At 46.6% G+C, this 25,649-nt stretch overlaps 1 protein-coding gene across 1 annotated transcript in view; it reads left to right on the top strand.

The window, feature by feature from the left end:
• The window catches only part of sgsm1a (small G protein signaling modulator 1a), a 125,862-nt gene that overhangs the window by 34,379 nt on the left and 65,834 nt on the right, over positions 1–25,649 (top strand). The window contains exons 3-10 of the mRNA XM_072247548.1: positions 5,006–5,168; positions 8,693–8,845; positions 11,022–11,089; positions 14,014–14,159; positions 16,826–16,957; positions 18,809–18,933; positions 22,203–22,270; positions 24,410–24,573. Of these exons, the coding sequence (XP_072103649.1) occupies positions 5,006–5,168; positions 8,693–8,845; positions 11,022–11,089; positions 14,014–14,159; positions 16,826–16,957; positions 18,809–18,933; positions 22,203–22,270; positions 24,410–24,573 (1,019 nt within the window). The remainder of the gene's footprint in view (positions 1–5,005; positions 5,169–8,692; positions 8,846–11,021; positions 11,090–14,013; positions 14,160–16,825; positions 16,958–18,808; positions 18,934–22,202; positions 22,271–24,409; positions 24,574–25,649) is intronic.

Below are 25,649 nucleotides of genomic sequence, written 5' to 3'. Positions count from 1 at the left end.
AGACCTTTTGTCCATTTCCATAATTCCATGCCTATCAGCTATAATCCATATTCTGTGTACTGGGTGTTAGGACCACATCCTTCCTCTTCCTGCTCTCTTGACCATTCATACTGTCAATGATGCTTTGTGCAGGTGTAAGACTGGCTAGCACGATCCTCCCCTCCCATACCACAACACAGAGGAGACCTCTTCACCCATTGATTATCCTGGCTCCCAGCAAAGCAACACCATCAATCCCATTCTTTGCAACTTGCTCTCTTTCAGTTACTTCCCCTTCTAGCACTCACTGACTCTGAGGGGTAATTCACCCTTGTACATCCTTGTTGCCTGGCCAGGCCTGTGTGGTCTCTCCATCTCCACGGCATCAGCATTGACTTCCAACTGCCCAATGAAATGCTGAGCTGTGCGCAAAGGGGAAGGCAGGAGCTGGCAGGAAATGCCAGTGTTTCCTGTGCTGATGGTGTGCTAAAATCCACCACTTCATGGGGTGCAGGAGCTGACTTGTGCCGTGCACCTGTCGATCACTGGCTGGGAGTGCCTGAAGGCACTGTAAATTAGAGGGTTAATCTCGTAGCAAGCTGGGAATTATGGGAGATGGGGTTGGATTGATTTGTAATTGTCACAAGTATCGAAATACAGCAAGTACAAGAGCCTCAAGGTATGGTTGCAGCTCTAAAAAAAAGCTCTGGTTGGACCACTCTTAGAATATTGTGGTCAGTTCTGATCTCATCTTTATTGGAAAGATGTTTAGATCAGGGGTTTCCAGTCTTTATTAATGCCATGGACCCCTATCATAAACTGAGTTTTGGACCCCTACCATGAACCAAGGTTTGGACCCCTACCATGAACCAAGGTTTGGACACCTACCATGAACTGAGGTTTGGACCCCTACCATGAACTGAGGTTCAGAACTCTACCATTAACTAGTTTGGGACCCCTACCATGAACTATTGGAACCCGTACCATGAACTGAGATTTGTACCCCTACTGTGAACCGAGATTAGGAAACCCCCTACCATTAACTAGGTTGACCCCTACCATGAACTGAAGTGGGACACGTATCATGAACCAAGGTTCAGAACCCTGTCATGAACTGAGATTTGTACCCCTACCGTGAACCAAGGTTAGGAACCCCCCCTACTATTAACTAGGTTAAGACCCCTACCATGAACCGAGGTGGGACACCTATCATGAACCACATTAAGACTCCTACCGTTAACCAGGCTGGGACCCATACCATTAACCAAGTCGGAACCCTACCATTAACCAGGTCGGAACTCTACCATTAGCCAGGTTGGAACCCTACCATTAGCCAGGTCGGAACCCTACCATTAACCAGGTGGGAACTCTACCATTAACCAGGTCGGAACCCTACCATTAACCAGGTTGGAACCCATACCATTAACCAGGTTGGAACCCTACCATTAACCAGGTTGGAACTCTACCATTAACCAGGTCGGGACCCATACCATTAACCAGGTCGGGACCCATACCATTAACCAGGTCGGGACTCTACCATTAACCAGGTCAGAACCCTACCATTAACCAGGTCGGAACTCTACCATTAACCAGGTCGGAACCCTACCATTAACCAGGTCGGAACTCTACCATTAACCAGGTCGGGACCCTACCATTAACCAGGTCGGAACCCTACCATTAACCAGGTCGGAACTCTACCATTAGCCAGGTCGGGACCCTACCATGAACTGGGGTTGGGACCCCCTGCTTTAGGGAGGATGCAGAGGAGCTTTACCAGGATGCTGCCTGGATTAGATAGCATGTCCTATGAGGAAAGGTTGAGTGAGGTAGGGATTTCCGCTGTGGTGGGAAGGAGGATGAGAGGTGACATGATAGAGGTGTATAAAATGATGAGGCATAGGCTGGACAGCCAAATACCTTTTCCCAGGCCAGAAATGGCTGATACAAGAGGGTATCTACCACCAGCATATAACCTGTAAAACTGGAGGTCCCAACACACTAGACTACTGTTACACTAAGATAAGGAATGCATACCGTTCCATGCCCAGACCGCATTTTGGTAAATTTGATCACGTGGTTGTCCTTCTCCTAGCTGCCTACATACAGGCCGAGGCTAAAGTGCAAAGCTCTGGAGATTAGGACAACAAAGAGGAGGTTGCGGGAGGCAGGGGAGAGGTTACAGGATTGCTCAGAGTCAGAGGACTGGGCCGTGTTGAAGCACTAATCTAGAGATCTGAATGAACACCAGGGTTGTAATGGACTTTATTAAAACAGCCGTAGATGAGCTTGTCCCACTAAGTCATTCCGAGTCTTCCCCAATCAGAAGCTCTAACTGAACCATGAGCTCTTCAATCTGCTGAGGGCCAGATCAGAGACATTCAAGTCTGGTGACCAAGGAAGTTACAGGAGGTCCAGGTATGATCTCAGGAAAGCCATCTTACAGGCGAAGTGGCAATTCCAGACTAAACTTGAATCAGAGAATGATGTTTGACAGTTGTGGCCGAGTTTGAATGCTATCATCTCTTATAAAGTTAAACCAAGCGACATAGGTGACAACAGGGATTCACTTCCAGGTGAGCTCAATACTTTTGAAGCTCGCTTTGACCGTAAAAACATGGAGGAACCCATGGACTCACTTTCAAAGATTCTTCATGTCATGGTCTTGATATTTATTATTTATTTTGTTATTATAATTTCTTTCTTTTTGTATTTCCTTAGTTGGTTGTCTTTTGCACACTGGTTGAACCCTCAAGTTGGTGCAGTTAAAATCATTTTAAACATAATGATTCTATTGTGGTTATTATTCTATTATGGATTTTTGAGTATGCCCACAAGAAAATGAATCTCACGATTGTGTATGGTGATGTATATGTATTTTGATAATGAATTCATTTTGAACTTTGAACTTTTGCACGAAGTTTTAAGGTGATTGGAAAAAAGTACAGAGGAGACGCCAGAGATAAGTGTTTTATTCCGAGTGGTAAGTGCAAGGAATACACTGCTGGGGTGGTGGTAGAAGTAGGTACATCAGGGACTTAAGAAACTCTTAGTCTGGAACATAGAGGAAAGAAAAATGGAAGGCTTTGTGGGAGGGAAGGGTTAATTTATCCTTGGAGTAGGTTAAAAGGTTGGCACAACATCATGGGCTGAAGGGCCTGTATTCTCAGTATGGTTCTATGTTCTGTGAAGAGCTTTTGTTCAGTGTACCATACACCATTACAATGAGGTGGTTAAAAGGAAAACAGAAGCTGGTTATTGTGTTATAATTACAGAGAAAGTGCAGTTCAGATAGACAAATAAATGCAGGAGCCACAACAAGATACCACAGATTGAGAGATCAAGTATTCCTCTTTTAGCATGTGAGATATCTAGTTAATCTCACTCTCTCTTGCTCTCTCTCGCTCTCGCTCTCCCCCTCTCTACCCCTTTCCTATCCTCTCTCTCTGTCCCCCTCCCTCCCCCCCTCACTCTCTACCTCTCTCTTTCTCTCTCTTTCTACCTGTCACTTTTTCTCCCTCTCTACCTCTCCAGCTTCATCTCCACATCTACCTCTATCTCCATCTCTAATCTGGGAGAAAAATAACTCAAGGACGATAGAGGGGATATCTGAGAAAATATGCGGTGTCTTCTGTACCTTTGAACACATCTGTTAATCAAAGCGGCTCGGGGGGGTGGCGGGGGGGGGGGGAAGATTCAGAGTCATCCAGTCCCACAGCAGGCCATTTGGCCTTTGACCCATGCTGACCATCAGGTGCTTGGGAGGGTAAAGGTTGATAGGTTAGGTGGGGAGTTCAGAGGTCATGTCGCAAGCAGTGCAGCAAGACAGGATCCAATGGTCCATGAAGCAAGGTTAAAGCTGAAGATGGACTTCATAAGATGTAAGAGCAGGATAGGTCATTCAGCCCATCTAGTCTGCTCCACCATCCAAACATGGCAGATTCTTTTTTCAGCCACTTTTTCCCATCTTCTGCTCCTTGTTATGAACTTGTACCTTATCGTTTACCTGCACTTCCTCTAACGCAAACACAAGAGATCCTGCAGATGCTGGAAATCTTGAGGAACACTCACAAAAATGTTGAAGGAATTCAACAGATCAGGAGAGGAATATACAGGTGATGTTTTGAGCCAAGATCCTTCTTCAGGACTGGAAAGGAAGGGGGCCAAAGCCAGAATAAGAAGGTGGGGGACGGGAAGGAGTACAAGCTGACAGGTGATAGCTGAGACCAGATGAGAGGAAAGGTGGGTGGGTGGGGAAGGTTTATGAAGTAAGAAGCTGGGAGATGATAGGTGGAGAAGGTAAAGGGCAGAATTAGAAGGAATTAATCAATTTCTCTAACCTCTGCTAATTTTTCCCTCTTCCCATTCTTAAGTTCAAGTTTACTGTCATCTGACTGTGCATATAAGCAAACAAACGAAACAACGTTCCTCCAGAGCACAGTGCACCCACAAAACATATATCACACACAGCACATAAAACAGATATTACCACAAATAAATTAACAAAATATAATTCAAAATGCAGGTAGTGCGCGGCACAGGTAAACTCGCTGTCCTGGTGATGAGACCTCAATGGCAGCAGGGTATTTATAGTCTCACAGCCCAGGGGAAGAAGCTGTTACCCAGTCTGGCAGTCCTTATCCTGATGCTCCAGTATCCTTCCTGACAGTAGTGAGTCCATTTCTCATTCTGGCTCCCCTCTCACCCCTCCTCTTCTTCGCACCTGCCCATCACCTCCCTCTGGTGTCAGCTCTACCATGTTCCCATGTCCTCTCCGATTAGATGCTTTCAGTGTCGGCTAGGTCTCAATGAGATCCCCCTTCATCCTTTTGAATTCTTATTGAATACTGGCCCAGAGGCATCAAACACTCATACATCAAGCTTTTCATTCCATGGATCATACTTGTGAGCCTCCAATTGAACCTCTCCAGCGCCAACAAATGTAGTCCCAAGAAGCGGGGTTGGTTTAATGCCAGGGAGGGCCGTTTTAATGCCTCCTCACCTGTGGTCTCATTCTACGCCCCCCCAGCTGCAGTGGAAGCCTGCGTGTTGCACGGACTCAAGCGCAGGGCGGCAGGCTTCCTGCGGAGCAACAAGATCGCTGCCCTCTTCATGAAGGTGGCGAAGACGTTCCCACTGGCCGAGCAGCTGTGCAGGAAGGTGCAGGAGCTGGAGCAGCTGATTGAGAGCAGGTAACCTTGTGGACAGCAGAGAGTCGGTGCGCCGGGGGTTCGTGACTTCTCTTGCTCGTGGGGAGTGGGCTCGAGTTGACAGAGGAGGTGATGGGGTCAATGTAGAGATAATGCTGCAGGACTGGAAACAATCTGAGTGCTGCGGCAGAGTATGTAAAAGTTATTAGTCAACTGTTCTTAATATTTTGCTGCAGATTCCATCACCTGCAGTTACTTGAGTCTTCATAATATGTTCCTGTTGCATTCTCCCAGTACTGTAGTTTATTCTCTGTTCCAGTCATTAATATGGTGACTTGAGGTTTAAACTCCTGCAGATTTTACTTACTTATTTATTCAGAGATACAGCTTGGTAACAAGCCCTTCTGGCCCGATGAACCGTGCTTGCCCGGTTACACACATGTGACCAATTCACATGTTTGGACTGTGGAAGGAAACTGGAGCTCCCGGAGGAATCCCATGCAGTCACGGGGAGAACATACAAACTCCTTACAGGCAGCTGTGGGAATTGAGCCCGGGTTGTTGGCTCTGTTATAGCGTTACACTAGCCACTCCATTACTGTTTGCATACAAGAGGATACCTTTCAGCCCAATGAGACTATGTTGCCCCTCAGGACAATCCCTATAGTCCTGTTACCCAACTTGTTTTGCTGTAATCTGTTCTGTGGGTGGCAGGGTGGGGATACATCTCTAACAAAGGAGGTGTGAGGTGTTCCTTCCCCCCGCTAGTCTGCAGGTCACCCTTGCACAAGGTGTAGCACCCCCACTGATCAGGGTCACATGGGAGCAGGTGGTGGATGGCTGTATGAGCAGCTGATACGTATCACTAGTCCTAGTTATGTGACCACTGATACCAGGCAGACAACCTCTGAAGAGTATTGATAGTGGCTGGGGTCACCCGTCTTGTAAAGACACTGCCCAGAAGGCAATGGCAAACCACCTCTGCAGGAAAATTTGCAAGGTGCAATCTTGGTCAAAAGACCATGTTGGCCCATGTCATTCGACACAGCACATGATGATGATGGTAATGAGCCTATTCCCTCTTACATTAACACCATCTTGCCACCCAGATCATTAGTGGCTCATTTACTTAGTTACATTACCATCCAGCGTGTCTTTGGGATAAGGCAGGAATCTGGGAGACCCACAGGATCTCAGGGAAGAGCACACACAGATACTGCATCCAAGGTCAGGATTGAACCTGCTTCAGTGGGAGCTGTGAGACAGTACGGTACCAGTCAGTCATTCCTAGCAGTAAAGCAGCACACAGGAGACGGAAGTAAGAGGACTTGGGTAGAGTCTGTCATCTCCTCAGTTGTTTACATCCAGTAAAGAACATGTTGTAGTCTTTGTGCAAGCAGCAGACATCAGATAATGTTGAGAAATGTTGGATAGGGGATAAATACTGGTCAGGACGGTGAGAGCTTCTCACAGCATCCCTCAGAACGAGGACAGATATAATGTCCGAACTGACAGTCAGCACGTCTGACAGTGCAGCACTCCTGGAGCCCAACAGAATGACTTACAGAGAGCACTATGCCTTATACAAGTGGAGGAGACCTGTCTGGAGCACAGTGTCGGTTATCATCTGCAAATCCTGTCCGTTTCTGACTTTCTCCAAGGACCTGCTTTTCCTTGAGTAACCTCTGGTATCCTTTGCATCACAAATTTTTTTCCTGTTCATTTTTCTTGATGTCGCTAGTAACAGCAGCATTTGATTCCTGTTCTTTATTGTCATTGAACTGAGCTTGGATCCATAAGACCATAAGACAAGGGAGCAGAATTATACCATTCGGCCCATTGAGTCTGTTCCACCATTCCATCATGGCTGATTTATTTTCCCTCTTAACCCTGTTCCTTCATCACGACCAGTAAACCCAAAACGTCGAATGTTTACTCTTCCATAGACGCTGCCTGGCCTGCTGAGTTCCTCTGGCATTTTGTGTGTGTTGCTTTGGATTTCCAGCATCTGCAGATTTTCTCCTGTCTGTCCACTCTCTGTACGAAAGCCCTGGGACCCCTCGTATGTTAACCTTTTCATTCCCAGGATCATTCTTGTGAATCTCCTCTGGACCCTCTCCCAATCCCAGCACATCCTTTCTTACAGCTGCTCACAATACTCCATGTGTGGTCGGACAAATGCCTTTTCAAGCCTCAGGGTCGCTCACCCATTAGAGGTGGACAAAGAAAAGGTCAAGCACATGACTGAGACTGGGGTCACACTCCAGATAGACCAGATCGACAGTTTCCCTTCCATGAATGATGTGAGTGAACCAGGGGAGTTTTAACCTGCTAATGTCCAGAGCAAAGAAAGAAATAACTCCAGCTCAAGTTCAAGTTTAATTGTCAATCAACATACATGAATTCCCATGAATACAGCCAAATGAAACAGTGTTACACCAGGGCTAAGGTGCAAAACATAGTACCAACAGTCACATGTGGCATAAAGCACACACAGTACGAGATAGCAAGCACATGTAAGATACCAGTAAAATACAGTCACACAAAAAAATCTCCAAGACCCTGAGTCCATGAATGTTGTAGCAGTCTGTATTTGAATACAATACAGCTTGAGTGAATCAGACATGCAGCACTCCACTTTAGCAATGTTGAACAGGGAATTGTGATCACAAAATAATACCTTGTGATATCAGTGACTACAGATGTTGGAATCTGGAGAAAAATGTTAATAATCATTTGAATAATAATAATTGTCACTCCAATTCCAGCATCTGCAGACTCTTGTGCCTCCATTGCCTGTGACTAGCTGTTTTCCAGTAAAATTCCACCACTGCCATGGTGGGATTTGAACCCAGATCTCCGGATTGTTAATCCAGGCCAGTCCAGTAGTTTTTTTAAAAACGCAGACACGAGGAGTCCTGACGAAGGGTCTCGGCCCGAAATGTGGACTGTACCTGTTCCTAGAGATGCTGCCTGGCCTGCTGCGTTCACCAGCAACTTTGATGTGTGTTGCAGTCCAGTAGTTTAACCAGTGTGCCACAACCAGCAATAGCAGAAGTGAAGGATCATGGGTGGAGGGAGCTGCTGCAGATCGTGACATTTGTTGACCCATTCCGTTTAAAAAGTTCAGAATTTGGGACTGAGAGTGGGAGTTGACCTAAATCTATTTACCGGCCGCCAGGTGATTGAACTTTGGAATGAGTCAGGGTGGTTGCATGTATAGGGCAGGGTGAATGGGTAATAGACCCCAAGCTGAGGAATTCCATTCCTGGTCTTCTGCTCCATCCGAGATTCTGGTCACCTGTTCTAATATTTAGTAGTACAGACTCGTGTCTGTGGGCATATGACTTGACCAAAGATGCAATGTAATATACAGTATAACAATGTACAAAGTGCTGGAGGGACTCAGTGGGCCAGGCAGCATCTATGGAAGGAAATGGACAGACAATGTTGTGGGGTGTGACCCTTCACTTGGACAGTTTTAAAAATTGGTTTATTCACAGCCTGTGGGGCTAAATGGGACTTCCTTGTTATAATTCTGATGATGCATGACTTGCATTCTGCAGGAAGGCCCAAGGTGCAGTCCCTCAGGAGAACGCACGGAAATCCCAGAAAGTGCCAAACCTGTCTGCACAGGCCCTCAAGCACCTGTGGATCCGCACTGCTCTGTTTGAGAAGGTCCTGGACAAGATCGTGCAGCACCTGGTGGAGAACTGCAGGTGGGTAGATCCACCCCATGGTCAACTTTTCTCCTTATGACGCAGAGGGACGCCGTTCGGGCCCTGGGGGTGGCACGGTTGTGTAGCGGTTACAACAAGGCTTTACAGCACAAGCGATTAGGTTCAGTTCCTGCTGCTGTCTGTAAGGAGTTTACATTCTCACCATGACCGCGTGGGTTTCCTCTGGGTGCTCTGGTTTCCTCCCACAGTCCAAAGGTGTACAGGTCAGGTTAAGGTTAGCAAGTTGTGGGCTGCTGTATTGGCACAGGAAGCGTAGTGTCACTTGCATGTGAAAACCAGAGCACCCAGAGGAAACCCAGGCACTCACTGGGGGAACATGCAGACTCCATTCAGACAGTGGCAGATTGAACCTGTGCTAACACACTGGAACAGTAGCTCTTAGAGTTGCACCACTGCTCTCCACTACCATCGGGAAGGAGGTCCCACATCACCAGGTTCAGGAACAGTTGTTACCCTTCAACCATCAGGCTCCTGAACCACCGTTGGTAACATCACTCACCTCAACTCTGAGGTATCTCCACAATCTATAATGTCTACAACTCAGCATTATTTATTTAATTTTAATTTTATTTTTTGCATGATTTGACCTCTTTTGCACACTGGACATTTGTCAGTCTTTGTTAAGTACATTTTTTCATAATTATTTTGTATTTCTTTATTTTCCTGTAACTGTTTGTAAGAAAATGAATCTCAAAGTCGTGGATGATGGCATATACAAATTTAGATGATGAATTTACTTTGAACTTTGAACTCTGCCCTCTCCTGTGTTCAGTGAACTAATCCAGCCTCCAAGCTGTTTTATTCCCAGTTTGTCATGGCTAATGGGGTCACGATAGAGGATTCTCATAAACTTGAGGAGGAAATAAGTAGATTGCTGAGAGAACAATGCCTTCTATCCTGCCCGTATGTGTTTTTGGAACCTTTCCTCTGTGCAACTGTTCTCCCTGGCTCCCAGCTGCCATCCCCAAGAAATCTCCTAGTCCTGCACTACTTAGCTTTCGACGTGTGACGTCCTGGTGTGAGCAGGGTCAGGGGTCAGGGTGCTCACATCAGGTGCAGTGATGTTGTTGCTGAGGTGCGGAACAACCTTGGCTCTGGGGAGCTGATGTCAATGATGGAGGATTCCCATGTGAAGGAAAGTCAGCAATGAAATACTAACCTGGGATGTGTGTTGGTAGTGAGTTCATGGGATGTGTGTTAGTAAATCTAGTATTTATTATTCATTCCACATGGTATGTTAACTTTCTACAACATTTCTCGTTGATATATTGCTCCATCTGGGACATCTTCAAAAGACGGTGCTTTAAGAGTGAAGCATTGATCATGAAGGACTCTCACCACCCAGGTCATGCCCTCTTCTCATTGCTTCCGTCAGGGAGGAGGTACAGGAGCCTGAAGACACACACTGGGTGATTCAGGAACAGCTCCACCATCAGATTTCTGAATGGACATTGAAGACACACACTCAGTGATTCAGGAACAGCTTCACCATCAGATTTCCGAATGGATATTGAACCCATGAACACTATCTCACCATTTTGCTCTCGTTTTGCACTCTTTATATTTTGTGTATTTCTTCTTATAGCCGATAGTAATGTTTATGTTTTGCACTGCAGAACAAGAAATTTCACAACTTTTGATTCTGATTCTGATTTTGTTGGCGGAAATACTCAACCTCTGGCCACACTCTCTTAATTCCAGCCCCATTACCTCTCCCAGGAGTGCAGTGACCCTTCTGGGTTTTGCTAGAATTACGGAGGCGAGACGGTTTCTCCCGAGGGAGCTGTGAATAATGGAAGGAGGAAAGAAGAACGTTAGAGAGATCCTTGCATTCACATTTCACTAGATTGCAGCCCTGTTATTAAAAAGTCGGGCGGTGGATACAGAAGTCCTTGCCACATTTGGAAGGTAGAAGGATGGTCATTTGAAGGGCTGTGGTCTGAAAGGTCAACAGCAGATATATGAGTGAGCATGGTCCTGATGTTTCCCAAACCTGGATAACTCTTGCCACTGGGCAGCATAGTGGTGTTGATCACTGGCCCAAAGTACAGAAATATCTTCCGCAGAGAAAATGTCTCAAGGTAGGGGAAAGAAATGGTAACACAACATATTAAAACAGAACATGTGGCGGGTAATATCTTTCTTCTCCCCGCAGTAAATACTACGAGAAGGAGGCACTACTGATGGACCCTGTGGATGGGCCGATACTGGGATCTCTGTTGGGTGAGCATTCTACAGTACGTCTACCTGATGCCTTCATGAGACCAAAGAGAGTTGCCTGCTGGAAACTTCAGAAAGATTGTTCAGATTGTTCATAAGATATAGGAGCAGAATTATGCCATTTGGCCCGTTGAGTCTACTCAACCATTTCATCATGACTGATCTATTTTTCCTCACAGCCCCGATCTCCAACCTTTCCCCCGTATCTCCTCATGCCCTGACCAATTGAGGATCTATCGACCTCTGCCTTAAATATAGATAAAGACGTGGCCTCTGCAGCTCCCTTGGCAACAAATTCCACAGATTCACCACTCTCTGGCTGAAGAAATTCCTTCTCATCTCCATTCTAAAAGGATGCCCCTCGTTGCTGAGACTGTGACCTCTGGTCTTCGACTCTCTCACCATAGGAAACATCCTCTCCAAGTCCACTCTATCAAGGCCTTTCACCATTCGATAGGTTTCAGTTATGTCACCCCTCATTCTTCTGAATTCCAGTAAGTACAGGCCCAAAGCCATCAAACACTCTTCACATGACAACGCTGTTTAATCCGGAAATAATTTTCGTGAACCTCCTTTGGACCCTCTCCAGTTTCAGCACATCCTTTCTGAGACAAGGGGTCCAAAACTGCTCACAATACTCCAAGTGAGGCCTCACCAGTGCTTTATAAAGTCTCAACATTACATCCTTGCTTTTATATTTTAGTCCTCTTGAAAGGAATGCTAACATTGTATTTGCCCTCCTCACCACAAACTCAACCTGCAGATTAACTTTTAGATGACCTTGCACAAGGACTCCCAAAACCTTTGCACCTCAGTTTTTTTGTATTTTCTCTCCATTTAGAAAATAGTCAACCCTTTAATTTCTTCTGCCAAAGTGCATCACCATGCACTTCCTGACACTGTATTCCATCTGCCATTTATTTGCTCATTCTCTCATTCTGTCTAAGACCTTCTGAAGCCTTTCTATTTCCTCAAAACTACCTGCCCCTTAACCTATCTTCGTATCATCTGCAAACTTTGCAACAAAGCCATTATCGAAATCATTGTCATATAATGTAATAAGAATTGATCCCAACACCATTAGTCACTGGCAGCCAACCAGACAAGGCTCCCTTTATTCCCACTCTTTGCCTCATGCCAGCCACTGTTTTATCCATGCTAGATTATTTTCTGTAATACCATGGGCTTATAGGTTATTAAACAGCCTCATGTGTGGCACCTTGTCAAAGGCCTTCTCAAAAAATACACAACATCAACCAGTTCTCTTTTACCTATCCTGCTTGTTATTTCTTCAAAGGATTCCAGCAGACTTCTCAGTCAAGATTTTCCCTTGAAGAAACCATGCTGACTATACCCTGAAACCACATCCTTAACAATTGACTCCAACATCTTCCCAACCACTGAGGTTAGACTAACCAGCTTATAATTTCTTTTCTTCTGCCTCTCTTTCTTCTTGAAGAGCAGAGTGATATTTGCAATTTTCCATTCTTCCGGAACAATTCCAGAATCTCATGATTCTTGAAAAATTATTACCAACACCTCCACAATCTCTTCAGCCATCTCTTTCGCAACCCTGGGTTGTACACCATCTGGTCCAGGTGACTTAGCTACCTTCAGACCTGTCAGTTTCCCAAGAACCTTCTCCCTAGTAATGGTAGCTTTACACACTTCATGACCCTTGACACCTGGAACTTCCATCATACTGCTAGTGTCTTCCACAGTGAAGACTGACGCAAAGTAGTTATTCAGTTCATCCTCCATTTCTTTGTCCCCCATTACTACCTCAACAGCGTCGTTTTCCAGCTGTCCAATATCCACTCTCGCCTCTCTTTTACACTTTACCTATCTGAAGAAAGTTTTGCTACCTTCTTTAATATTATTGGCTAGTTTACTTTCACATTCCATCTTCACCTTCTTAATAACTTTTTAGTTGTCTTCTGTTTTAAAAGCTTCCCAATCCTCAAACTTTCCACTAAATCTTGTTCTATTATATACCCTCTCTTTGCATATTTTGCTCTGTTATCAGCCTCCCTTTGCATGGAATCTCACTACACATTGGCTCTGTTTGTAAACCAACTAGCTCATCTTCAGCATTATCTCTCTGGTTCCCAATACCCTGCCAAGTTAGTTTAAACCAACCCAAACAGCTCTATCAAACCTGTCTGCAAGGATATTGGCCTCCCCTCTGGTTCAGGTGTAACCCGTCCCTTTTGTACAGGTCATGCCTTCCTCAGAAGAGATCCCAGTGATCCATAAATCTGAACTCCTGCCCCCTGCACCAGTTCCTCAGCCACGCATTCACCTGCCAGATCATCCTATTCTTACCCTCACTGGCACATGGCACAGGCAGCAATCTGGAGATTACTACTTCGATGGTGGTCCTGTTTCTCAGCTTTCTACCTAGCTCCCCAAAATCTCTCCTTAGAACCTCCTCACCTTGTGTACCTGTGTCATTGGTGCCCATATGTACGATGACTTTTGGCTGCTCAACCTCACCCTCAAGAATGCCATGGACCCAATCAGAGACACCCCCCGATCCTGGCACCTGAGAGGCAACTTACCCTCCGGGTGTCTCTATCACGCCCACAGAACCTCATCTCTGTCCCTCTGACTATGGAATCTCCTATCAACACTGCACTCCTCGTCACTTCCCCGCTCTTCTGAGCCACAGCCGGAGACCCAGTCACTGTGGTTCCACCCAGGCAGGTCGTTCCCCTTCAATGGTACCTAAAGTTGTATACTTATTATTGAGGGGAATAGCCACAGGTGTATTCTGTACTGGCTGTGCATTTCCCCTCCTTCTCCCAGGTCACCCAGTTACCTGTCTCCTGCAACCTAGGGGTGGCTACCTCCCCGTAGTTCCTGCTGTTGTAAAGCTTGACATAGACATTACCAAGCCCTCACTGTTGCCCCCTCTCTCTCACTAGTTGGGCCTTGTGCTCTCGAGTACACCAAGATGAAGACAGCTGATCATTTCTGGACAGACCCTTCAGCTGACGAGTTGGTCCAGAGGCATCGCATCCACAGTGCGCACTGTCGCCAGGATTCACCAACCAAACGGCCGGCCTTGTGTGTAAGTTCACTTGAAGCTTGCTAGATCCTACCAAGCCCACCCCAAGTCAGAACAGCCTTTGCAAGGGGAAAGATTGCTGTGCACACAAGAAAACTGTTGGATGTGTTCAGGACAAGCACAACCCCTTCAGACTAGCTGCCTGACACCATTAGTATGTCCCTGTGAAAGCTGTGGAAACCAGGACTCTTCATTGGCTTTCACTGATGAGGTAAGGTTGTGCGAGGTACGGCTTTTCTCTTGGAAGTGGCAGGGGAGTATAGGCGAGCTGAAAGAGGTGAAAGGTAATGAGAGGCATAGATAGAGTGGTCAGACAGTCCCAGGGCTTTCATAGATAGAGTGGTCAGACAGTCCCAGGGCTTTCATACAGAGAGTGGACAGACAGTCCCAGGGCTATCATACAGAGAGAGGGCAGACAGTCCCAGGACTATCATCGATAGAGTGGTCAGACAGTCCCAGGGCTTTCATAGAGAGAGAGGGCAGACAGTCCCAGGGCTTTCATAGAGAGAGAGGGCAGACAGTCCCAGGACTTTCATACAGAGAGAGGGCAGACAGTCCCAGGGCTTTCATAGAGAGAGAGGGCAGACAGCCCCAGGGCTTTCATACAGAGAGAGGGCAGACAGTATCAGGGCTTTCATAGAGAGAGAGGGCAGACAGTCCCAGGGCTTTCATACAGAGAGAGGGCAGACAGTCCCAGGGCTTTCATACAGAGAGAGGGCAGACAGTCCCAGGGCTTTCATACAGAGAGTGGACAGACAGTCCCAGGGCCATCATCGATAGAGTGGTCAGACAGTCCCAGGGCTATCATCGATAGAGTGGTCAGACAGTCCCAGGGCTTTCATAGAGAGAGTGGACAGACAGTCCCAGGGCTTTCATACAGAGAGTGGACAGACAGTCCCAGGGCTTTCATAGAGAGAGAGGGCAGACAGTCCCAGGGCTTTCATACAGAGAGAGGGCAGACAGTCCCAGGGCTATCATCGATAGAGTGGTCAGACAGTCCCAGGGCTTTCATAGAGAGAGTGGACAGACAGTCCCAGGGCTTTCATACAGAGAGTGGACAGACAGTCCCAGGGCTTTCATAGAGAGAGAGGGCAGACAGTCCCAGGGCTTTCATACAGAGAGTCCCAGGACTTTCATACAGAGAGTGGGCAGACAGTCCCAGGGCTTTCATACAGAGAGAGGGCAAACAGTCCCAGGGCTATCATCGATAGAGTGGTCAGACAGTCCCAGGGCTTTCATGCAGAGAGAGGGCAGACAGTCCCAGGGCTTTCATACAGAGAGTGGACAGACAGTCCCAGGGCTTTCATAGAGAGAGTGGGCAGACAGTCCCAGGGGTTTCATAGAGTGAGTGGGCAGACAGTCCCAGGGGTTTCATAGACAGAGTGACAGACAGTCCCAGGGCTATCATCGATAGAGTGACAGACAGTCCCAGGGCTTTCATGCAGAGAGAGGCAGACAGTCCCAGGGCTTTCATAGAGAGAGTGGACAGACAGTCCCAGGGCTTTCATGCAGAGAGAGGGCAGACAGTCCCAGGGGTTTCACAGAGTGAGTGGGCAGACAGTCCCAGGGGTTTCATAGAGAGAGTGGTCAGACAGTCCCAGGGCTTTCATGCAGAGAGAGGGCAGACAGTCCCAGGGGTTTCACAGAGTGAGTGGGCAGACAGTCCCAGGGGTTTCATAGACAGAGTGACAGACAGTCCCAGGGCTATCATCGATAGAGTGACAGACAGTCCCAGGGCTTTCATAGAGAGAGTGGGCAGACAGTCCCAGGGCTTTCATAGATAGAGTGACAGACAGTCCCAGGGCTTTCATACAGAGAGTGGACAGACAGTTCCAGGGCTTTCATAGACAGAGTGACAGACAGTCCCAGGGGTTTCATAGATAGAGTGGACAGACAGTCCCAGGGCTTTCATAGAGGGAGTGGGCAGACAGTCCCAGGAGTTTCATAGAGTGAGTGGACAGACAGTCCCAGGAGTTTCATAGAGAGAGTGGACAGGCAGTCCCAGGGCTTTCCCCAGGGAGGCAATGGCCAATACCATAGTATATCAGTTTAGGATGAGTTGAGAAACGTTTCTGGCAGATTTTAAAGACTGATACACGGGGAGACGTCAAAGACTGATACACTGGCAGGGGTGTGTGCCTGGGGTGGGGATGGAGGCAATACCTTGGGGACATTTAAGAGAGTCTTAGATCGGCACTTGGATGAAAGGAAAATAGGGGGCTAGAGGGTATGTAGGAGAGAAGTGTTAGATCGGCTTCTAAAGGTTGTCACAGCATTGTGGGCCGAAGGGCTCGTACTGTGCTGCTGTGTTCTGTGTGCTATGAAACAAATGTTTGGAGCAGGTTGAGGTGTTGGTGAGCTGTCTTGGCCGAGGCTGCTGTGCTGGTTTCAGTACTGGTGGTTGTTATAAAAGCCCATCAGGTTCAGCCGTACACCTCAGGGAAGGGGATCTGCTGCCGCTCAATCTGGCCTGTAGCTGATTCATTGATTCAGAATGACCGCATGAAATGGCAGAGGAAACCATTCAGTTCTGGTGCAGTGATGCTACACTGTGAGTCCTGGTGGAGATCACATTCCAGGAACACACAGAAAGACATTGGTTCGATCTGCTTCACAACCTGTTTTCTCCTGCGGTCGTTCACTAACTCGGTCCCCGTTTTTCTCCCCAGATTCAGAAGAGGCATTCGAGTGGCAGCATGGATGACAGGATCTCACTCTCTGCCCGTGACTACGTCGAGTCTCTGCACCAGAATTCCCGAGCGACATTGCTGTATGGCAAAAACAACGTCCTGGTTCAGCCGGTGAGTAACTGCCCTGATGTGGGGTTTTGCCCCAAAGCGTCGACATTTCCTTTCCTCCCACAGATGCTGCCTGACTTGCCGAGTTCTCCTCAGGCTGCCTGCCAGTGAGGTAACTAGAAATGTGCTTCCCTCTGCAGCCCTCGAGGAATGCCTCTGCCTGTGTACGGGGCACAGAGATTCACACTTCTGCCTTGGTCAGACCTGAGCTTGAGTGACAGTCCAGTGAAGCAGTGAGGAAGTACTGAAGGGCTGTTTTCCGGTGAGGCACAACCCTGGCGCTGCCATTACAGACCACCCCTTGCACAGCCACAGACTATTTTGCTCTAATGCCTTGTTGTGCTTCATTTTCTTCACTGTTAGTAAGACATAGGAGCAGAATTGGGCCATCGGCCCATCATTTCTCTTCTGCCATTCTGGCATGGCTGATTTATTATCCCTGTCAACCCCATTCTTTTGCTTTCTCCCAATAACCTTTGACACCCTAACAAATCCAGAATTTATCAACCTCTGCTTTAAATACACCCAATGACATGACCTTCCCAGCCGCCCGTGGCAATAAATTCCACAGATTCACCACCCTCTGGCTAAAGAAATTCTTCATCTCTGTTCTAAATAGATGTCCCTGTACTCTGACTCTGTGTCCTCTGGTCCTAGACTCCCTCACTATAGGGAACATCCTCTCCACATCCACTCTATCTAGGCCTTTCAGTATTCAATAGGTTTCAGTGAGATCCCCCCTCATTCTTCGAAACTCCAGTGAGTATAGGCCCAGAGCCATCAAATGCTCCTAATACCTTAACCCTTTCATTCCCAGGATTATTCTCGTGAACTTCCTCTGGACCCTTTGCAATGGCAGCACATCCTTCCCTAGATAAGGGGCCTAAAGTTACTCACCATGTTGAAGTGTTGCATAATTTCTGTTTCTTGTGTTGTCAGCACCTACGTGGCTGTGACGCTGCCACAAGCAGGTTTTTCATGGTACCTGAACCTCACCGTACTTGTGCACAAGGCGATAAACTCGACTTGATCCATCGTAAAACCCCATCTGCTCTCTGGATGTGAGAAATTCTTTTGTACTGTTCCAGAGAGCAGCAAGAGCATTTTCCTGGCCGATCTTTCTCCAAACCAGTGTTACTGAAACACTTTCCGTTGGTAATCACTATGTAGCTGAACTAGCATTCAGAAGACTGAAACATTGATTGGAATTACAGACTGAAACTGAAGCAGAAACATTCAGCAGCTCAGGCAGCTTCTGTGGAGAGGGAAGTAGAATTAGTGAATTTCCTTTGCCAAAGATTTGGCTGCTGCTAATTTCCATGGCTTCTCATCAAAATCCTCTTCACTGACTGAACTCTGTTGGCTTTAATCTTTATTCTATGGTGTGTGTGTGTGTGTGTGTGTGTGTGCGTGTGTGTTCGATCCACAACATCCACTGTGCATTTCTCTTCATAGATCCTGCCGGGTTCTTCCACTGTATTTATGTGCATTGCTGCAGACTTCCAGCATCTACAGCTTCTGGTGTCTCCATGAGGCTACACAGAGGCGTTGAGGATATTGCAGTTACATCGCAAGGAGCACAGAGTATTATTATGGAATGAGAAATCTGCTTAAGGAAAACATGTATTTATTTCTTCATTAGGGACTAATGTGGGCTGAACCAGTCCTGAAGTTCTGGGGGATTGTCACCTTATGGTGGGACATGAGAGCTCCTGGGTCTATCCTCTTTTCTGGGATGATTTAACCCATTTTCTCATTGGCCCATGGTATACAGATACTTACGCCCCAGCTTCAGTCCCTATGGGCCCTGCGTGGTCGCTCAGTCCTCCATTTAAAGTTACATTCCTCCTACAGAAAGATGATATGGAGCCCACCCCAGGATACCTCTCACTCCATCAGACAGCAGACACGATGACGTTAAAGTGGACGCCCAACCAGCTGATGAATGGCTCCGTGGGAGACCTGGATTATGAGAAAAGGTAACCTCTCTGTAACGGCTGGGATCATTGTAGACAATGTTTGCTGCATTAGATTAGAAACGTGCCTGTTAAGATCAAAATTTAAGTATTACTCTACCAGCCTGCCTCTGGGCATCATGCTGGCACCATTGTTAGATCCACTGGCTTATGGTTGTACGGACTCAGCACTCAGATCTGGTCCAGACCTCCAGTCTGCATGGAGTTTTCAAGTTCCGCCTGTTTCTTCTGGGTGTTGCATTTTCCTCTGAAATAAGACCATAAGATATGGGAGCACAATTAGGCCATTCAGCCCATCAAGTCTGCTGTGCCATTCCACCTTAAGACCTTTGAGTTTGCCTAGCACTTTTTTCTTAGTAATAGCATTGGCACTCACTCCTGCTCCCTGACAATCACAGACCTCTGATACACTGTTAGTGTTTTCCACAGTGAAGACAGATACAAAGTACCCATTAAGTTCACTTTGCCATTTCTTTGTCCCCCATTACTACTTCATCAGCATCATTTTCCAGTGGTCCAATATCAACTCTCACCTCTCTTTTACTCTTCATATAACTGAAAAAGCTTTTGGTATCGAACTTTATATTATTGGCTAGTCTGCCCTCATTTAATCTTTTCCCTTCTTATAGCTTTTTTAGTTGCCTTTTGTCAGATTTTAAAAGCTTCCCAATCATCCAAACATCCCACTCACTTTTGCTACCTTATATGCCCTTTCCTTGGTTTTTAAGCAGTCTTTAACTTCCTTTATCAGCTACTGTTGCCTACCCCTGCCACTTGAGAAATTCTTCCTCTGGTGGACACACCTATCCTGCACTTTGTGAACTATTCCCAGAAACTTCAGCCATTTCTGCTCTGCCATCATCCCCGCCAGTATCCTCCTCCAATCCATCTGGGCAAGCTCCTCTCTCATGCCTCTGTAATTCCCTTTATTCATTGTGATACTGATACGTTTGACTTATGCTTCTCCCTCTCAAATTGCAATATGAATTCAATCATATTATGATCACTGCCTCCTAAGGGTTTCTTTACATTAAGCTCATTAATAAGATCTGGGTTATTACACAACACCATATCTAAGATAGCCTTTCCCCGATAGGGTCACGAAGAAGCTGCTCTAAAAAGCCATCCCGCAGGCATTCAACAAATTCCCCCTCTTGTGATCAGACACCAACCTAATTTTCTCAATCCTCTTGCATATTGAAGTCCTCATTACAATTGTGTCATTACCCTTATTACGTGCCTTTTCCAGCTCACTTTGCAATCTCAACCCCATTTCTTGGCTGCTATTTGGAGTCCTGTACATGATTCCCATAATACCTGATTACCTCACCTCTGCCTGTTCTCGATGAAGCCCTGTTGAGCCAAAGCCTTACTACTCTACCTCAGACTACTCTGATGATGACTGCTCCCTCAGTGACCACCCCACCAGGCCGTACGGTACTTCTCTTTTATAGAGACTGGCTTCTTAAAGCTCTTGGCCAGACCTGTGCGGAACACTTCCATTGGATGTGCGTTCTCAAGGATGTGTGGGTTGGTAGGTTAATTAATTACGGTAATTAATCTAGTGTGTAGGTGAGTGATAGAATATGGATCCGGGGTGGGGGGGGGGGGAAGAATTAATCAGAATCTGGGAAGGGGTTCGGTGACTCTGTAGCCAGCGACTATCGTTCAACTCCTGCCAATGACAAGTTAGCAAATTCCACGTCACATGCCGGTGATAATAGACCTGGTTCTGATTCTGCAGAGAGTTTACACGTTCTCCGCGTGACCATGGGGAGGTTTCCTCCAGGTACTCTGGTCTCCTCCCATAGTCCACAGATGTCTGGGTTAGTAGGATAATGAGTTACATGGGTGTAATTGGGCCTGTTACTGTGCTGTATCTCTAAATAACTAATTAATTAAAATGGGGTGAGTGTAAATAGTTGCTTGATTAGTGCCGACTCAGTGAGCTGTTGGGCCTGTCCTGAGCTCTCTGGATATATGAATCTATTTCTTTATCTCCCAGTTTACCCCTGAAAGGATCACACACATTGGCTAAAACTCACTCCTGTGCATGGTGGTCAGAGATGGCTGACAGCAGCAACACAGTTTTACTGGGTTTATTGTGCATCCCGTGTCAAAGACCACGTGCTGATGGTTAATATTGACTGGAGGCCGAACCACGTTCTCTTCACTGAAGGATCTGCTGGCTTTTGACACCAGCTCAGCAGCGTCACTGCTCTCTCTGGTGGTGCAAGTTACTCTAATGCAGAGGCTCCTGTCCCTTTTTCTGTGATTTCACCTTTCCCACTAAACAACAACCATTGACCGAGGGGTCCATGGACCAGGTTGGGAACCCCTTCCTTAAAGAAGGTAGAGATACACAGCCAGGAAACAAACAAGAGAATCTTGCCAAAGGATCTTGGCCTGAAAAGTCAACTACCTTTTCCATAGATGCTGCCTGGCCTGCTGAGTTCCTCCGGCATTTTCTGTGTGAAGCAAGGAAACGGGTTGTTTGTCCCTCTGTGTCCTCGAACCCCTACCATTACCTGAGGGGTCCACGAACCCCAGGTTGGTAACCCCAGCCCTAATGGGATTTGACCTCCAGTTGTCCGAGCTGCATGTCTGGTCCCAGAACCACCAGATTCCTGTCCGGATCTGTAGGACTGAAATCCCACTGGGTCATTTACCTTGTCTATCCTTCGATTATCCTTCGAGGGAAGGCGGTCCCTCCACTGACAAGGAAAGCTGTGAAAGGAGTGAATAGAGTTATAGAGTTACATACGACATACAACACAGGAACAGGCCCTTCTAATCTGCATTGATATGCTTTCCTTCCAAGCCCTATCTACCCACATCCAGACCATAGTCCTCCATATCCTTCTAATCCATGTATCTATCCAACCTTCTCCTAAAAGTTGAAATGCACCACTTTCACTGGCAGCTCATTTCACACTCTCACCACCCTCTGGGTGAAGAAGATCCCCCTCAGACACCCGTTAAACGTTTCACTTTTCACACTAAACAATGACCTCGAACTGTAGTCTCACCCAACCTGGCGTGCATTTACCCTGCCTATACCCCTCATAATGAATGGAAGACACATGATAAGTTCATTGGTTACATGATGAAGTTATACACTGGACCAGATCAATATTAGAAATGAACTGAGAGACATGCCAGTGTGTCATACCAAGGCAAAAGCTGCTCTAGTTGGTTCAAAGAGTGGGAAATGTATGTGTGCTGGGAAATATCGCTGGGTGATCTGCATGAGATGTGATCTTGTTTTCCAGCGTGTACTGGGACTATGCCATGAACATCCGCCTGGAGGAGATTGTTTACCTTCACTGTCACCAGCAGAGTAAGAAGAAAAGGATTTCTTGCTTGCATGTCATACCTCTCACTCCATTGCACAACTCTCGGGCACATGCATGCCACTCTGATCCACGAGCCAAAATTACTATTAACAATAAATTTACTGAAGCTCAGACGACCATTCGAAGTCCAACCACGGGCAGATCTGTGTGCGGACTGAGAAGTGGGATTAACCTAAAGTTTATGTGGGCTGGCACGACATGTTACCAGGTTGATCATCTAGAGAAAACGAGTTCTAATCCCAGCATGGCAGGGATTGATCAAACAAACTTAAATGAGTTCTGATCCCATTGGAATAGCCCAAGAGTTTGACTTCTCCAGTCTGTAAAAATTAAATTATGGTACTAGGTGAAATGATTACAAGACAGGTAACAGATAGTCAAAGAAATCCTTGCTGAAGCAGTTTAGGGAAGATTACCCAAATCTGATGCTGCTTAAATTTCCAGTCCCACATTTCACAATTTGTGTGGTTTAATTTCACATCTTTTTGATGCCTGGAGAAGCCCAAGGGTCTGGTCATTATGAGTCAACCACCTCAGGGTTTATTGTTGGTTGTGGGCTTGTTGGCAGTGCGAGTCTTTATTGTCCCTTTTCCGACTTTGGGAGGGGGTGACGAGCCAACGCCTTCAAGCACTGCAGTCCATGTGGTGGAAGAGTCGCTTTCCTCTACTTGTCCCCCAACACTTTGTTTCCCTTCATATCCAAAAATGAATGCATCTCTGGCTGAGTAAGCCAGTCGACTTTTCCAGCTCGCTCTGAGGGCACCTCCTCCTTTTTAAGGGCGGTGAACAATGAGCAATAAATGCTGTCCACAATCTCTCAGTGAATTGAAAAATAAATCAGATGATCTTCCACAGACCATAAACCTTCTAACGTCACTGTACGTGATGCAGGTTGCAAATGCAGCAAAATCAGCAAGGAAATTATCTTCACCTTGAAACGGAAACGCCTATTGCCAAGTTTGTGTCTTTGCACCAGTTCATCCTAAAGATTGAGGCACCAAATTACTTTCCAACACTGGTCCCCAGTGCTGCCGTCTGGACAATACTGCAGCAGAACTAAGCCATTTATCTCCATCTTTATCTCCATTTACTTTGACCATAGAACAGTACCCTTTGGCCCACCATGTCTGGGCTAACCATGATGCTAATCCGATCAAGCCCGTAGCCCGTCTGTCTGAATGTGGTCTATATCCCTCCATCCTTAACCCCTTCATGTACCTGCCTCTAAACATAGCTGTCATATCTATTTCCACTTCTTTCCCTGGTAGCATAATCCAGGCACCTGTGACTCTGTAAAACCTGTCCTTCCTAAATCTCCCTCTCACCTGAACCCTGTGTCCTCGGCTATATGTACCTGGGAAAAGACTCTAGTCATCTGCTCTGTCATACCTTTTAGAACTTTATAAACTTCTAATAGGTTTCCCTCAGTTCCTGACATCGCCGAGTAAACAATCTAAAATGTCGTGTCTCTAATACGTAAAATATTGTGTGGCGTAGTAGTGTACAACATCTTACAATACCAGCGTTCTCTATTCAGTTCCACCACTGCCTGTCAGGAGTTTGTACGATCTCCCCATGACCGCGTGGGTTTCCTCTGGGTGCTCCAAAGATGTATTGGTTGATAGGTTAATTGGTCATTGTAAATTGCCCGGTGATTATGGTAGGGTTAAATCCGGGGTTGCTGGACGACACGGCTCAATGGGCTGGAAGGGCCTATTCCACACTGTATCTCAATAAATTTAAAAAAATATCTAATACTCTTTAATCCAGACAACATCTTGGTCAGCTTCCTCTGCATGAAGTCCAAGCCTCCTCATCCTTCCTGTAATATGGTGACCAGACCCAGACACAAAATCCAAATGCAGCCTAACCAGAGTTTTATATGTCAATAACATGATTTCCTGACTTACGTACACTAAATCTATTTGTAGCCCATTCTCAGTCCTCACCTTCACTCAGAGCTTCTCAGAATCATTTGAGATGCAGCTAACAACAGCCTTAGAGAGTACTTCCAGCTAGGCCAGCTATTGGCCAAAGAGCCTGAAATGTTAATGGCCACCCAATACGGTAGTGTGCCAGTTCTGGTGGTAATGCTTTGGTTTCATTCTCCCTTATATCCACAGTTGACAGTGGTGGCACAGTGGTTCTGGTGAGTCAAGATGGCATTCAGAGACCTCCGCTCCGCTTTCCCAAGGGAGGACATCTTCTGGCATTCCTCTCCTGTCTTGAGAACGGCCTCTTGCCTCGAGGGCAGCTGGATCCTCCTTTGTGGTCACAGAGAGGGAAGGTAAAGAGAGGTTCCTCACACTGACATTCTTGATGTGAAACAGTGGCTTAAAGGTATATACGTAAAACGCTGGAAACACAGCAGGTCAGGCAGCCTCTGTGGTAGCAGGAAGTGTCAGGGTTGTTGAGAGGTTGTTGATGAGGCTATCCCGTGTTCTCCTCTCTAATTGCCCCCATTAACCTATCAACCAGAGGTTTCACCAACAGCTTAACCCTCCCTGCCATGCTCAGAGCAACCTAAACAAAGCTTACTTTCTCTTTCCAAGTTCTACTGAAGGGCTTCAGAGCTGTATTGTTTGTTTACTTGTTTATTATTTGTGGGTTCTTACAGTACCAGCGTTCTGTGTTCAATTCCACCGCTGCCTGTCTGCGGTTTGTACGTTCTCCCCGTGACCATGTGGGTTTCCTCCAGGTGTTTACACAGTTTGTCGTCTTTTGCACATTGGTTGTTCGTCAGTCTTTGTGTGCCCTTTTTCATTAATTCTCTTGTATTTCTTTGTTCTAATGTGAATGCCTGCAAGAAAATGGACCTCAGGGTAGTAAATGGTGACATGTACGCACCTGATAATAAATTTAATTTGACTTTACTTTGAAGCATTGGCCCCTTTCCCATAGACAGAACCTGATCTGATGACTGTTCGCACCACTTTTGGAGATTTCCAGCCTCTGGTAATCTTAATGATTTTAATTTAATTAAGGTCTTGGTTATAAGTTTGAACAGAATGACCATTCTGAATGGCCATCCCCAGAAGAGGACTAGAATACAGGAGCATGGAAGTACTGTTGGGGCCTCCTCTACATCTGTGAGACCCATTGTAGATTGGGGGACTGCTTCATTGAGCACCTCCACACCATCCACCAAAAGCCCACTCTCCTCTCCGATCAGATTTGTTCCACTCCAGCCCAACCTAGCTTCACCAACCACCTTCTAGCTGTCCTCCCCCCCCCCCCCCCCCCACCCCACTTTTTTATTCTGGCATCTTTCTCCTTCCTTTCGAGTCCTGATGAAGGGTCAACTGTTTATCCATTTCCAGAGATGCTGCCTGACCTTCTGAGTTCCTCCAGCATTTTGTGTGT

The sequence above is a fragment of the Mobula birostris genome, chromosome 31 (genome assembly GCF_030028105.1).
Source record: "Mobula birostris isolate sMobBir1 chromosome 31, sMobBir1.hap1, whole genome shotgun sequence".
NCBI lineage: Eukaryota > Metazoa > Chordata > Chondrichthyes > Myliobatiformes > Myliobatidae > Mobula > Mobula birostris.
Note: the sequence above shows the minus strand (reverse complement) of the source record. Positions and strands in the feature narration are given on the sequence as shown.